This window comes from Recurvomyces mirabilis (assembly GCF_035927965.1).
Source record: "Recurvomyces mirabilis strain CCFEE 5264 chromosome Unknown scaffold_35, whole genome shotgun sequence".
Classification (NCBI taxonomy): Eukaryota; Fungi; Ascomycota; class Dothideomycetes; order Mycosphaerellales; family Teratosphaeriaceae; genus Recurvomyces; species Recurvomyces mirabilis.
This window is the reverse complement of record NW_027041969.1, coordinates 21,233-34,512: the sequence shown is the minus strand read 5'-3', so window position 1 is coordinate 34,512 and position 13,280 is coordinate 21,233. Positions and strand designations below refer to the sequence as shown.

Below are 13,280 nucleotides of genomic sequence, written 5' to 3'. Positions count from 1 at the left end.
ACGTTACACGGCACTACCACCGAGCTCAGCATACCTGGTCGTCGCCATCCGTCACACCGAACTCGACAGCAGTCCCGCAAGGATTATTCCATCATTCATATATGACATTGCTTCTAGGTGTCCGGCTCGTTTCATTTTAACACTGGACCTGGCAACTCGCCTCGGTGGCGTAAGGCAGGTGTGACTGGCCCGAGTCAAATGTAGAAGGAGCTGGGTCGGGTCATGCACTATCTGGTTCTAATAGTCAGCTTGGATCTGGATAGTCCTTTCTGCCCTCAAATACCGACATCGTCTGGAACGCTGGCGCCTGAACTTCCACATCGCCACCTTGTACAACTTTACAAGCACGACACCACATAGTTACCACGCATTGGTATTACGCAGGATCACGGCCTTTCTCGACATATCAAAGTATAATTACCGACTCCAGAACGCCACGGAGAACAGCATGTCGCAACCCGCTTCTTCCTCCACCCCAAATGAAGATATGGCCGAGCAAGCCGTCTCGTCCTCTGCGTCAGATGAAGATATGGGCGAGCATTCCACTTCCCCTTCAACCTCGGATGAAGACATGGCCGACCTCCCAATATACGAACCACAATTCCCCGACCAACCCTTCGACTTCGTCAACCTAACCCAGGCACAATACACTCTAGCCGACGAACTCCATCAGCTCACCCAAATCCGAATCGATCACTTCCTCACCCTCTCCGGCACCCCAGGCGATCCACCCAACTCCGATTCAGATTCCTCTGCCTCTAATTCCGACCCAGACTTCGACGATCCACCTATCACCTCCACCGAATCTGCGACCATCGCCCACCTCTGCACCCTGACCTTACCCATCGCTACACCCGCGCAAATGCTTGAGATCCTCGACCGCTCCAACGGTCTCCTCAATGCTATGTTCGGCTATTTCCTTGCCCGGTTGTGTGGCGAGCAAACGGCGTGGGCCTTCTTTCACACGGAGCAGGACTGGCAGCAGCTTGTTTTTGAGCTGACGGAGAGGTATGGCGTCAGGGCTTTGGGGCATTGGCAGAGGGGCGCGGAGGCTGGGGGGTGGGAGGGGTTGGTGCGGGAGGTGAGGAGGGAGTGGGATGGTTCTGATGACGATTGGGAGGATGGAGAGGAGGAGCAGGATGATGAGGGGAATGAGGAGATGAGAGAGGATGGTGCTGAAGAGGGAAGGGAGATGGGGTCAGAATGGAACGAGGGGTACTCAATGGATTGAGTGCTGGACAAGATGGTGTCGAGTGCTCTGAGCGGCACCAGGGATGGTCATTGCAACGACACCGAGATTGGAAGCCGTTCGAGTGGGGAGAAGTGAGAAGGGTCTACGATTGTCGTATGTACCCCTCTGTACAACCCAATGCTGCTTTATCTCACCAGTGTACCTCCGTCTTCGCCTCTACAAAAGCTGGCCATGCAGCTTTGGCACTCTCCTCCTGTTCTGGGCTCAACTCCTTCACTTCTCGCTCTATGTTCCTCCTCTGCTCAACAATATCCGCAACAGACTCACGTTTCAATTCAAGCACATTCCCCGGAACACCTGGCATTGCACCCGGCAGACTCGCCCGCCGTCCATGCCCCGGTGTCTCCTGCATATACTTCCGCGCTTGCTCGTATCGTTTTGGATACATGCTTCTCGTTACCCGCTGGATCTGTCTCAGTCTGGCCATGTTCTCTCTGTCCGCCTTTTCGGGGACTTCGATGTTGTCGGCTGCACGCTCGGCGCGATTGAGGTACGAGGGATCTAGTTGGCCCGGGCGGATGTACTTGGTCTCCCACTCTTTGGCTGCTCGGAGTAGGATATGATCATACTTTCCCGGGCTTGATGTGCTAATATCGTGTGTCACATCCGCGAACAGGCGCTGGTGATGCAGGGACCAGGGTTTCGCTCCGGGCAGGGAGGCGAGACCCACGAAGGAGAGCAATTCGTCATGGGCTTGCAGTTGAGCGGCTTGCAATTCATCTCGTAGGGCCCGGATCTTGAAAGCTCGAGGTTCGTCTCGCATGGTGACGGCCAGGGCTTGGGCGTCGCGGAGGAGGGAGTCAACGCTCCATGGTGTTCGCCAGTCGGGATGACAGACTGCGTTGCGGAGGTATGACATATTTGACATGGCGGAATACGCCGCTTTCCTGCCGTAGCCACATTTCTCCACCTCACCTTCTTTTGCTACACCCCAGGACCAGTGTCGCAATGCGCTTTCCACTTCGTCAAAGCCGAGTTTTACCTCCTCTGGCCCTTCGAGGTACCGTCGGCGCTGTTCTTCAGGCCAGTGCGCGCGGAAAGCAGTCCAGACTGTTTCTTGCGCGAGGCGAAGAGCTCGGCGCAGGAGCCGCGACATCAGGCGGTTGGGAGGGTACATGTCGGATGCTGGGTTTTTGGGGTTGTAAAAGGGGTCGCGGGTGTGTGGGTAGAGGCGGGAACGGTTTTCTAGGGACTGGGCTTGGGGGTGGGAGTCGCTCCATTCTAGCTTTGCGCAGGTGGTGCAGACGGAAGTCGGTTCGATTCCGGCTGGGGCTAGCTCGCTCCACGTGGTGTTGGCTTCTGACGGGTCCCAGGGGCCAGGCAACGACTCGATCGGGCTGACATCGTTGCCATTTTCCTCGCTGTTGTCCTGATCTCTGGGGCGGTACTTCCCTCTGGTCCTGTAAATGGTAGACCACGTCGATTTGATAAAGTTGGCTTCTTTGATCAACTGTCCGTCATGATATAATGGTGATGGGAGACTTGTGGTTGCGGCATCCATGGCCGAGAGACTTCTTTCCGCGTCAAGAGCTGGACCCGGGGTACTGACGGCGACCGAGCGACGTCTTGTAGCTACAGTTGGTTGGAGGAAGGACCTACTCGTTATGCTGGATCGAAAGCTGGTCTCGGATCTGATGGACGTCAGGCTGTCCTTTCGAGAAGTGATCACATTTCGACTTTTCTGCTTGAGAGTCTCCTCAAGTCGGAGGATCTTGGCGTCCTTCTCTGCGAGCTGGACTTCCAGATCTTCTACCCGACGCTGGAGTGTGAGCGTGGTCGTTGGTATAATCTTCATGTTAGGAGTCAGAAATGATGGTCTACTGGACAGTGCTGTACCTGACAGCGATCCGATGGAAATTTGGCAGACTGGTGGGCGCGATAGCTTAAGAGATATAATCGAGACCGACTCGATGTTGTCCTCGGATGACTGGCTCCATCCTGCCAGAGATGACAATCACCATTACAAAGCTTGGAGACACAAAGAGATGCTAGAGTCCAGCTTTGTCTTCTTGTCTGCCGAGACGATGCTCATCTCCGTGGACAGTCCAGCCATTGTTTGGCAGCTCCCCCGTTTGATTACCATGCTGGATGTACACATCTTGACATTTGCGCGCGAATGCACGCGGGTGACGATAAATCTGTCGAAAGATCCCATTCCATCTGGAACTGGAGTTTCTCGTGCCCATGGAAAACTTCTCGGGTGTGATATGCTAGCACTCTTGAGAAAGCCACAAATCTGATGACCGTAAGCTTGGAGACGTGTACGCTCCCAGGCTTGGCTAGCGTGAGGACAAGTGCGAACTCTAATATTATGTTCGAGCTTCACCAGGAGCTTGGGTTGGTCCCGGCCACACGCCATGTATTCCGCAGGTATACATAAAGATGTCTTGAACTATCTGCTATTTCTAGCTTCGATGCTCAACACTTACATGATCATTTACCCGCAAGACGAAGATATATAACAAAATTCGACGATCTTTTTGCACTCTGCTCCCGACCACTTCCCAGGGCTTCTGAGAATCTGTCCATGGTACACCTAGCCAGGATGAAATCCCCTTCCAACCTCCGGCGTGTATTTCTCGTGGCTCTCGCATCGTCGACCCTCCCGCCAACATTCGCCCTGCCTGCGCCTGGCCCTCAACTCGGCGCCAAAAAGATCCTCGAGCTTCCGCTATACAGAGAGGGTGAACTTTTCAGCGTCAACGTCACGATAGGCTCGCCGCCTCAGCCTCACTCGATGTGGGTCGACACTGGCAGCTCTAGCACTTGGATGAAAGCCAGTGACTTTGACGTGAGTTCATCGGCCACCGCAAGAACGGTTTCCGATAAAGGCTTGGACCTCACATAATTCAACCACGCCCATGTCACCGGTGATATCATCCGCGACAGTTTCGGTATCGGTTCCGCAGTGCTCCATAACATGACTATTGGTCTTGCTAAGACCGTAGACTCCAAAGCTCAAATCCCCACATCTGGCATCCTGGCTCTGGCGCCAATAGGCTATCGTCCTAGTGATATTAGTCAAAAGAGGCTTCTAGATGATCTGGTCGAACAAGGTGGTATTACTACGCGCTCCGTCGCGCTCTGGCTTGACCACGGGCGCGGGAAGCCTAGTATAATCCTCGGAGGACACGATAGGTCGAAGTATTGGGGTAATCTGACCGTGTTCCCTTTGCAACCTACCCCAGGCTTTGGGGTGACATCGCGGTTTTATGGCTGTCGCCGTCTCAAGTATGGCCTTGACCACTCCTGATGGGAGTTCCAAGAGCGTTGTCTCCCCGGAGTCCAACAGACACTTCATGATGGACTCGGGTGGTCCGGATTCCTACTTTCCTTCTTCAGTCGTGGAAGAGATGGTCGTCATGCTTGAGCCGTATGGCTTGGTCAAAGGTCACAAACAAGGCTCGTACATGGCTCCTTGCGGTATAGTCGATCAACCCGGTGGTCTTGATCTCCGGTTTCTGGGTGGTCGTGGTGATGCGAGTGGACCAAGCTATCGTATTCACTTCCGCGACCTGTTCGACGATAAGGAGAAGCCGGAACAGAAGGTGGACACCAAGATCGGAGCATGTGTAGGCTTAGAGTCGTGGATGGGCATGCGCGCAGCTGGTTTGCGTTGAACCAGCAGTTCTTGCGCTCCGTCTATGTGGTCACTAATCTTGATGAGCGCACTGTCGGGCTCGCTCAGGCCGTGGACCGTGCTAGTGAGTTGACGGATATTCAAGAGATCAAGGCTAGCGACGACTTTGGCGGTTGCAATAGTGCGTGAGGTCCTGCGTCTGGAAGTTGTCCTAGTGTTCACCAGGTGATGGTAGACTATTTGACTTAGTGTCGCAATCTCGTTCCGCAGTTTGAACAAGGATAATCACATGAAAAAATCACGGTCAGATGCTTTGAGCAAATGCTCGCGAAGTGTTCGCCACCTGATCCCAAGAGTAGGTCCATTGTTCTCGATGTTTGTGAGAGCAGCGTAGATGTCTATCAAGATGAGCTGAGCTGTCAACGTCTCGCAGACAACGCGTCTGTCCTCGATCGCCATGCAATAATCATACCATCATAACCTTCATCTCGTTCGCCTACCTATATCGCCACCGCCACCCATCACCCTCAGGCCCCATCGCCCCAGATCCCCACCACACCCATCACGAACCCGACTCCACTTACACCCATTCGAACAAACTCCACCCACTGCAAATCCCGTGCCTTCTTCTCCACTTGCTCCCCATTAATCTCTCCCACTTCCTCGATCGCGGCACTGCTCCTGGTGCTAGCATCCATGGCGAAATTCAGCAGGCCACTCGAAGCAGCGGCAAGGGATGTCCAGAGCAGGTAGGGATGTCTTTGTCGCGGGGATGAGAGGGCGAAGGCGGTGGCGAGGGAGATGCAGGAGATGGTTGATAAGGTGGTGATGTGGAGGGTTGCGAGGCGCGCGGTTTGGTTCAAGGTATAGGCGGCTGGTTTGGCGCTGGGGAGGGTGAGGAGGGAGGGGAGGGATTGCGTGGAGAGGGTGTAGGAGACGCCCTGTCTTCTAGTCAGTATTGCTGGCATACTAGCTCCTTGGTAAGTAGGCGCGTACGGTCAACAGTCCCAAGGTCACTGTGCCTACGAATTTGCACAAGGCTATTGATGTCGGCATCTTGGCGGTTGTGGCGCAGATGGTGAAGTTCTGATGCTGTGTTGGTACCGGAGAATAGTAACGACAGATAGCTACTACTAAGCATTAATCACTGACGTTGCCAAATCGCCATGCTGCCATGTGGCTCGAGCTTTCTCCACAAACTCAGCCCCCACGTCTTTGGGACGCTCGGTTCACGATGCAGGACCTCGGGCTGTTATATAAGCAAGTGCATTATCAAGAGATATCTATCTCCTGGTCCTCCATCGCGAGGTCTCAGATCAATAAAGGCTTTGCTCTTTACTTCGGACAACCTTGGCCCATTGAGCAGTGATCTAGGCATACAACCGAGGTAGTACTCAGAACGATACGGCCGAAGCTGACTGTGTGGAGGAGGATCAAAGCAGCGTACATATACGAAGTCACTGCCGATCTACGACGTCGTCTTGTGTGGCATACATACCATCTGATCTAGCATCGGACTGTCTTCGAGTCTAAACAGACCTCCTCGGAACCTACTGCAACGGTAGACAGGAACCGGAGTCGACCCCATCCGAGCCACCATGTCCATCCCCCGCGAGAAATTCCTCTCCTCCGTCTGGCGCGATGACATTTTCAAAGACAAAGTCCTCTTCTGCACCGGCGGCGCGGGAACAATCTGCTCCATGCAAGTCCGCGCCTTCGTAGCCCTGGGAGGCAACGCCATGATCACCGGCCGCAATCTGGAAAAGACCGAGAAGGGCGCCGCTGATATCGCGTCCGTCCGGCCTGGAGCCAAAGTCATAGGTCTCGTGGCTGATGTGAGGGATATCAAGGCCATGGAAGCTGCAGCTGAGCGTTGTGCGAAGGAGTTGGGGAGTCTGGACTTTGCCATCGCGGGCGCTGCGGGGAACTTCCTCGCTCCAATGGCTCAACTCAGTTCCAATGCTTTCAAGACGGTCATGGATATCGATGCTATTGGATCTTATAACACGGCTAAAGCTACCCTGCCTCATCTCTTAGCAAGCGCGAAACAGCACAAGAATATCAGTCCCGCCAGCCCAACAGGAACGGGAGGGAGGCTGATTTTCATCTCGGCTACTTTCCACTACAGAGGCCAACCACTCCAAGCGCACGTTCAGGCTGCCAAGGCGGCCGTGGATCAGATATCCCACTCTGTCAGCATCGAGTACGGTCCCTTTGGTATCACGAGTAATGTCATCACTCCCGGCCCTATCGCAGGCACGGAGGGTATGGCGCGGCTTTCGGCGAGCGACGAGGCGAGTGTGAAGAGGAGTAAGATGGGTGTTCCCGTGGGAAGATGGGGCGAGGTCAAGGAGATTAGTGATGCGATGGTTTATCTTTTCTCCGATGCGGGGAGTTATGTTAATGGGGCTACGCTTGTTGTTGATGGTGGGGCGTGGAGGACAAGTGGGCCGGGCGGGGAGGGGAGTGCGTGGCGGTATCCTGACTTCTTACTCGGTGGTGGAGAGGTCACTGGGGTTGGTGGCGGGAAGAAGGCTAAGCTTTGATTCGGCAAGTTCATGTTTGTAAGTATGTATAGCAGGATATCTCGGATTTCTTTCACATCTGACGAGACGGGTTTGAGTTTGCGCTAAGAGAGAGTTGCAGCAGTGTTGCTCTGTCCTCAGCGGACAGCGAAAGCGTGTGATCCATTGAGTTGCATGCTCGCTCGTTTCATACCATCCCCACCGCCGTCCCATCTTGCTTCCACGCCTTAGCGTCTTTCATCACAAACTCCACCTTCCTTAGCCCTCCTCCCTCCGCCACCCCTTTCGCTCGCAAATCCTCCTTGAACCCAACAAAATCCGCCGCCACGCCCTCTTCAACCCACCCAAACTTTCTCCCACACCAGTCCCCACCACAAGCTTCCCATCCGCGTACAGTAGCGCTGTACAACACCTCCTCAAGTGGGATCCCAGCTTCAAGAAACAATTCCATCTCGCGAGCATTGTCTCCGTGAGCGAAGGCACCTGTGTCGCCGCCACAAGCGAGCTTGATGCCACGATCATACGCCTCTTTGGTTTGGGCCATGACTTCCCGCATCTGCTCCTTACTTACGGCTGTCTCCACAACAGCGAGCGTAGGCACGAAAATCGTCCCGTTCTCTTTCATCGTCTCCATCGCTTTCGTTCCTTTCATCGGCAAGAAGCCGTGTTCGATAGTCGTGACACCTGCATTGGATGCCATGATCACGGCTTCAGGCGTGCTAGCATGCGCCGCCACCGCCGCCCGCGAAGCCTTAGCTTCGGTAACAATGGCATCCATCTCATCTTGCTGCCAGAGAAGTATATTCGGGTTCCGCTCTCCTTGTAGGCCTTCCTGCTGTGGCGGGAATTGAATCTCCGGACACCCTGGCCAATGACTACCTGGGAATCTGAGCTCACGTTTGCGGTAGTCCGCATAGAATTTTATAAGATCTGCGCCAGCGCCTAGGCGACGACGCACGCCTGCTCGGACGCCAATAGGTCCGTCGCAGGAGTCGCTTATACGTGGGGCGGAGGCACCTCCCATGGCATTCTCGTGCCGGATCTCATACCCCCCTGAGGAGGCGAGGGCTTCGCCAACACAATAAACTCGCGGTCCGGGGATGATACCACGATTGATAGCATTTCGAAGGTGGATATCAGCTTCGCCGGCGCCTTCGGTCCCGAGATCGCGGTAAGTAGTGTAGCCTGCCAGGAGAGCGGCTCGACAGTGGTTAGTGGCGCGAATGGTGCGTTCGATGATACTCTCATCTCGCATCTGGTTCAATGATGGTGTCTCCGAATATGCATGCAAGAAGGCGTGGGTGTGAGCGTCTACGAGACCGGGTAGGACGCAGAGGCCGCGGAGATCGATCTCAGGTTCTTGGATGGTGGAAGGGAGTGCATCTTTGCGCTTGTATACTTTGATTATCAGGCCTGTGGAGCGGGAGACCTGGATGGAAGTATCTGCGGTGAAGGCCTTTTGTTGTGGGTCGAAGAGTAGGTCGGTATGGATGCTAAAGGTGTCATCATGCGAGCCCAGGTCAGTATCCTGCGTGGGCCTCATGACCATGGCTAGGTTCTGATGTCTTGGGCTGATAGGATGTTATTGCGTAGACCGCAAGATTATGCTTGACGAGGCGAATTTGGAAGAGTGAAGGATTCCGCTTACGTAGCTGCCTGCATAAAGTCAACTTCCTCTTTGGGTTGTGATCGTCGCTGCAGATATCTCGACGCTCGTCTGGCATGCCTAGAAGCTTTACAGACGATGACTACGTCGTCGCTGTCTCTGCTGTCATGCAGTTGGTTGTATCAAGCCAGTAGCGTCGTCCCTCGTAGGACACGGAAACCTCAGAGCCGACTGCTTCAAGCCAGCAGATCAGATGGTCAGGCATTCACTCTAATATGTTCGGCAGAGTGGCAAGCCGCCATCTATCAGATGACTTATATATGTGCAACCCGGTGGTTGTACATCTCTTCGGGAGAGAAGTTCCGTGGTATTGTAGCGCGTGTATCAAGAGTGAGTGGAGTCGTTTTGTGCAGTTCCTAGTGGCCTTCACCACCGAACCAAACCAGTCTGCTGCCGGAACTCATTGGCTGCCATCTCATTAGCTTATACCGCTTCACCCTCACAACATGCACTGCTCACCATAGCCCCTCAGCATCCCACACCCACTCCCCTCCACCTTCTCTTCAGCCTTAGGCAGCCATCCTCTGATCTTCTCCAGTCTATTATGGTTGCTCGGATGCGTGCTTAGAAATTGTGGCCCCGAAGCTCCTTTCTCCTCCTCCTCCATCCTTCCCCAAAGTCCCATGGCGGCTTTGGGATCGAAACAGCTCTCGCTCATCATCATGAGACCGATGTAATCCGCCTCTTCCTCTTGTTTGCGTGAGCCGGGGAGCGTGAAGGCAAGATTGAGAGCTGTGTTGCCGATTCCTGGGTCGAGGCCTACGAGCGAGAGGACGGCGAGGAGGAAGAGCACGGGCACGCTTTGACTCATGCGTTCGGCGGCGTGGTGGGCGACGTTGTGTGCTATCTCGTGTCCCAGCACCGCCGCCAGACCATCCTCTCCCTGCGCAACGTCTAGGATGCCACGGAAGACGAACACCTTCCCACCCGGTATCACGAAAGCATTCTTCATCGGATCATCAATCACATGGACTTCCCACTCTTCCGCTTCCAACCCACTATGTGGTATCAATCTCTCCATCACGGCCTGCACCATTCTATGCTCTCTACTCGTAGGCGGCATGAGCTTCCTCCCAAACTCCTGCATGGTCTGCTGATACATTTGCTGTCCTTGCCATGCTTCCCAGCTGTATGGGATGATCCTGAATCTGTAGCGGTCCGAGACGGGCACTTTTTCCAGGTTCGCAACGTAGAGGGTTGCTGTCCCGCCGGCGAGGAGGCCGACTTCGCGGTAGAAGGTTGGTCGGGCAGCCCAGCGGGAAAAGAGGTATTGGGCGCCTTGGAAGGTCTGGTAGTTGAAGGCTTGACGGCGGTAGGCTTGTTGGGGCTGGGAGGTGTGGTAGTAGCGTGGTCGTGACGCTTTTAGTCTTATGGATGGTCTCGATGAGGAACTGAAGAAGGCGTGTTTTCGTAGCACGAAAGGTGCTCGTTGGGTTGCGAAGGCTCCAGTTGTGGTTCTGAAGCCGGGCTGCAGGAAGCGTCCCAGGAAAGACATGGCTACTGCTGTCACTCTGCCCTTGTAGCTAGTTAGTGCATGGTATTATGTTACTGCGCTATGAGCATATTGTCATCGTGATATCCAGAAAGATCCAACTACCTAGACGTAAAGATGGAGGAATAGCTGAATGTCGCGGGACGTTTAGAATGAAAGTATATATATGGACTCGAAGCTTCGAGGTGAAGCAAGTCGGGACATAGCACACAACAACATCTCGAGGTCCGCATAGTTAGCTATGATGGGTATAAAGACTTCCATTTTGCATTACAATGCATGACGATCAACATGACACAACAAGAATCGCGGATCATCCTATGCGTACACATCCTACTTCCATGGCAATGCGACATTACCAACACCGCCACCCGGAACCGGAACCCATATACCTCAGCCATTTCCCACCGTTCCGATCATACCGATGGTCAGTCCCTAATGAGAATGAGAACTTTCCATAGGCCGCCCCGACGCCATAAGTCTCTCACTGCATCAGGCGCGATGCTGACGAGCGCCTGAGCCGCCGAAACGCCAACTTTCCTCGAAAATCCCGTTTCCAATTTGTGACAGGTAGCACGTTGGGTTTCTACCAAGCATCGTCAACCTGACTCACATCAACATCAGCACCCGCCTCATCACCGGTCTCCTCCTGAACCGCCTCGTAGCCCGTGTCTCCATTACTCTCGCCCTGCGCATCCGCCACACTCTCCGCTTGCGCACCCTCGGCCGAACCGAGACTCCCAGTCCCCGTGGTAGAATCGTCAGCGGCTTTACTCTTGCTGTCGCTGCCGCTCTCATCTTCCTGCGCGCCTTCACTGTCGTTCATACCCACAACGGCACGACAAGTAGGACAAGTATCGAATTCCTCCAGCCAACGCGTAACACACTCATGCATGACGTGGATGCACGGCAGCAGGACCACGACGCTCGAGTCTTCCAGCTTATCGCGACAGATTAAGCATTCCTCGCCTAGCTCCACGGAGCCCCCGCACTCCTCATAGGTGAATCTCGGCAGAGCAGCAATGGTCTCTTTGTCCGCCGGCCTCTTGACGACATTGGCAGCTGGGTCGAAGGCCTCGGGAAAGTGTTCGTACCCATCATTGCCATTGTCGCCCTCGGAGCCGGCGTTGTCGTCCTCCAGCATGTCATCGAAGTGGTAGCCCCATTCGCGCTCATCATACTGCCAGAAGTCGTACCCTATGCTCTGTCCATGGATGTTGAAGCGACCCAGGAATTCCACCGTAGCGCCGAAGTCGACAGTCAGGAATGCCTCGAGCTGGACTCGGAGGGCTTGTTGTTCTCTGAGGAGGTCGAGACCCATGCAGGCGGGACAGACGGGGCGGTGGGGTTGTAATGCTGCGGTGGAGTAAATGTCGCTGGGGAGGACGAGGAACAAGCAATCCAGACAATGAAGCCAGCCCTCGTTGCAGTTGGCCCAGCATTGTCCATGTCCATGACCAGTCTTCGAGCGCATGAAGGATGCGGAAGGGTTGAGGGAGATGACGTAAGTGGAGAGGTCATAGTCTTGAGCGAGATCCTGGAGCATGACCGATGGATGTTCTGATGCGTGGGCATCATCCTCATCGGCATTTTCTTCTTCCGCCGCTGTGGCGGTGGCAGGCGCAAGGTACACCATCTCATCGTCATATGTAGTGAAGCGGCCACTCGTAGACGGAGTGGTTGGGTTTGTCGCGAAATCGCATTGCAGTAGTGCCAGGTCCACTACTGCACCTGTGCTGCCCTCGACCAGTTCCTTGACGTAGAAGACATAGTCGGAGGGTAGGAAAGTCTGGTCAGCTTGAGGTGCAATGTGTGACTCCTCTGTAGATGGCAAGTGGGTAGGAGTACCGTCGTGGTTCGGGTCTGGAGACTGGGCTTGGCTGAGGATATCTTGGTCACCAGCTTCGCTGGCTGGAGTAGACCGCATGATCGTATCGGGCTCGTTGCCATCCTCGTCTGCTGAGTCACTCGCGTCGCCGCTGTCGCCCCCATCACTGTCACCACTCTCCTCCTCGCTCCCTTCACTGCCATGCTCGAGTCCAAGCGCGGCAAACTCGCCGTCACCATCCTCTGGCTCTTGGTCTGCTTCGTTATCCCAACCAGCACTAGAATAGATGGCTTGCGACTCGAAGTGGATGAAGTCGCCCACCTTGACACCCATAAGCACCTGATTATGCTCGGCCGAAAGGTGGCGTAAAGTAACCGCCATGGTCACCGTCGTCCGGGATTCTTCTGGGAGTGCGACGTCGTTGGGTATGCCTGCTGACGGCGATGGGTTCAAGGATGTCAGTGTTGTTCGAGAGAAATTAAATTTAGTAAGGAGGTGTCTTGAGCTTTGTGCGTGACGCTAAGCTGTCCGTGCTTCGCGCTTGTGTTGCAAGTAGGTGAATGCTTGTCGTCTCGCACGTGATGACCTCCGGTCTTCGTCGCTTCGGCTCACATGTCAAATGCTGAATATGTGATTACCTATTCACATCAGCAGCCAAGGTTCCATTCACAGTTCGAGCTTTACCTATCGCTAGGACTTGGCTGTCTGAAGCAGATGTGGTGGGAGGTCCTCGACTTCACCGAATCAAGACTCGACTGGACTACAGCTTCTGTACCGAGTCGCTAGGGCTTTGCGATGAAGCTATGTCGAAGCACAATCGACGCTTCACAGATTTTCGAGTCACCTCATCGGATCGAGTTCGAGTCATTATTGCCGCCTAGGCTAGGCTTCCCATCACTCCTAAATTCCGCACTGGGGTGAGGACTTCATTGAACTC

The 13,280-nt window shown here is 54.5% G+C and overlaps 8 protein-coding genes across 8 annotated transcripts; 3 read left to right on the top strand and 5 right to left on the bottom strand.

The window, feature by feature from the left end:
- Nucleotides 1–448: 448 nt before the first annotated feature.
- Nucleotides 449–1,231, top strand: LTS14_009906 (uncharacterized protein; the record flags this gene model as incomplete). The annotated part of the gene is made up of 1 exon (XM_064842584.1): nucleotides 449–1,231. The coding sequence occupies one exon, from the start codon at nucleotides 449–451 to the stop codon at nucleotides 1,229–1,231; it is 783 nt and encodes a 260-aa protein (XP_064689774.1).
- A 151-nt stretch (nucleotides 1,232–1,382) lies between these two features.
- On the bottom strand, nucleotides 1,383–3,047 carry LTS14_009905 (uncharacterized protein; the record flags this gene model as incomplete). The annotated part of the gene is made up of 2 exons (XM_064842583.1): nucleotides 1,383–2,824; nucleotides 2,852–3,047. 2 exons carry the CDS (start codon nucleotides 3,045–3,047, stop codon nucleotides 1,383–1,385), a joined length of 1,638 nt encoding a protein of 545 aa, XP_064689773.1.
- Nucleotides 3,048–4,485: 1,438 nt separating this feature from the next.
- SAP7 (Candidapepsin-7) lies at nucleotides 4,486–5,021 on the top strand (the record flags this gene model as incomplete). Its single annotated transcript, XM_064842582.1, has 2 exons — nucleotides 4,486–4,824; nucleotides 4,878–5,021. The coding sequence occupies 2 exons, from the start codon at nucleotides 4,486–4,488 to the stop codon at nucleotides 5,019–5,021; spliced, it is 483 nt and encodes a 160-aa protein (XP_064689772.1).
- Nucleotides 5,022–5,359: 338 nt separating this feature from the next.
- On the bottom strand, nucleotides 5,360–5,888 carry LTS14_009903 (uncharacterized protein; the record flags this gene model as incomplete). The annotated part of the gene is made up of 2 exons (XM_064842581.1): nucleotides 5,360–5,773; nucleotides 5,829–5,888. 2 exons carry the CDS (start codon nucleotides 5,886–5,888, stop codon nucleotides 5,360–5,362), a joined length of 474 nt encoding a protein of 157 aa, XP_064689771.1.
- Nucleotides 5,889–6,430: 542 nt separating this feature from the next.
- On the top strand, nucleotides 6,431–7,378 carry SPS19 (peroxisomal 2 4-dienoyl-CoA reductase sps19; the record flags this gene model as incomplete). Its single annotated transcript, XM_064842580.1, has 1 exon — nucleotides 6,431–7,378. One exon carries the CDS (start codon nucleotides 6,431–6,433, stop codon nucleotides 7,376–7,378), a length of 948 nt encoding a protein of 315 aa, XP_064689770.1.
- A 166-nt stretch (nucleotides 7,379–7,544) lies between these two features.
- LTS14_009901 (uncharacterized protein) lies at nucleotides 7,545–8,906 on the bottom strand (the record flags this gene model as incomplete). Its single annotated transcript, XM_064842579.1, has 1 exon — nucleotides 7,545–8,906. One exon carries the CDS (start codon nucleotides 8,904–8,906, stop codon nucleotides 7,545–7,547), a length of 1,362 nt encoding a protein of 453 aa, XP_064689769.1.
- A 483-nt stretch (nucleotides 8,907–9,389) lies between these two features.
- On the bottom strand, nucleotides 9,390–10,518 carry OMA1_2 (metalloendopeptidase; the record flags this gene model as incomplete). Its single annotated transcript, XM_064842578.1, has 2 exons — nucleotides 9,390–9,430; nucleotides 9,483–10,518. 2 exons carry the CDS (start codon nucleotides 10,516–10,518, stop codon nucleotides 9,390–9,392), a joined length of 1,077 nt encoding a protein of 358 aa, XP_064689768.1.
- Nucleotides 10,519–11,101: 583 nt separating this feature from the next.
- Nucleotides 11,102–12,724, bottom strand: LTS14_009899 (uncharacterized protein; the record flags this gene model as incomplete). Its single annotated transcript, XM_064842577.1, has 1 exon — nucleotides 11,102–12,724. The coding sequence occupies one exon, from the start codon at nucleotides 12,722–12,724 to the stop codon at nucleotides 11,102–11,104; it is 1,623 nt and encodes a 540-aa protein (XP_064689767.1).
- Between the last annotated feature and the right edge of the window lie 556 nt (nucleotides 12,725–13,280).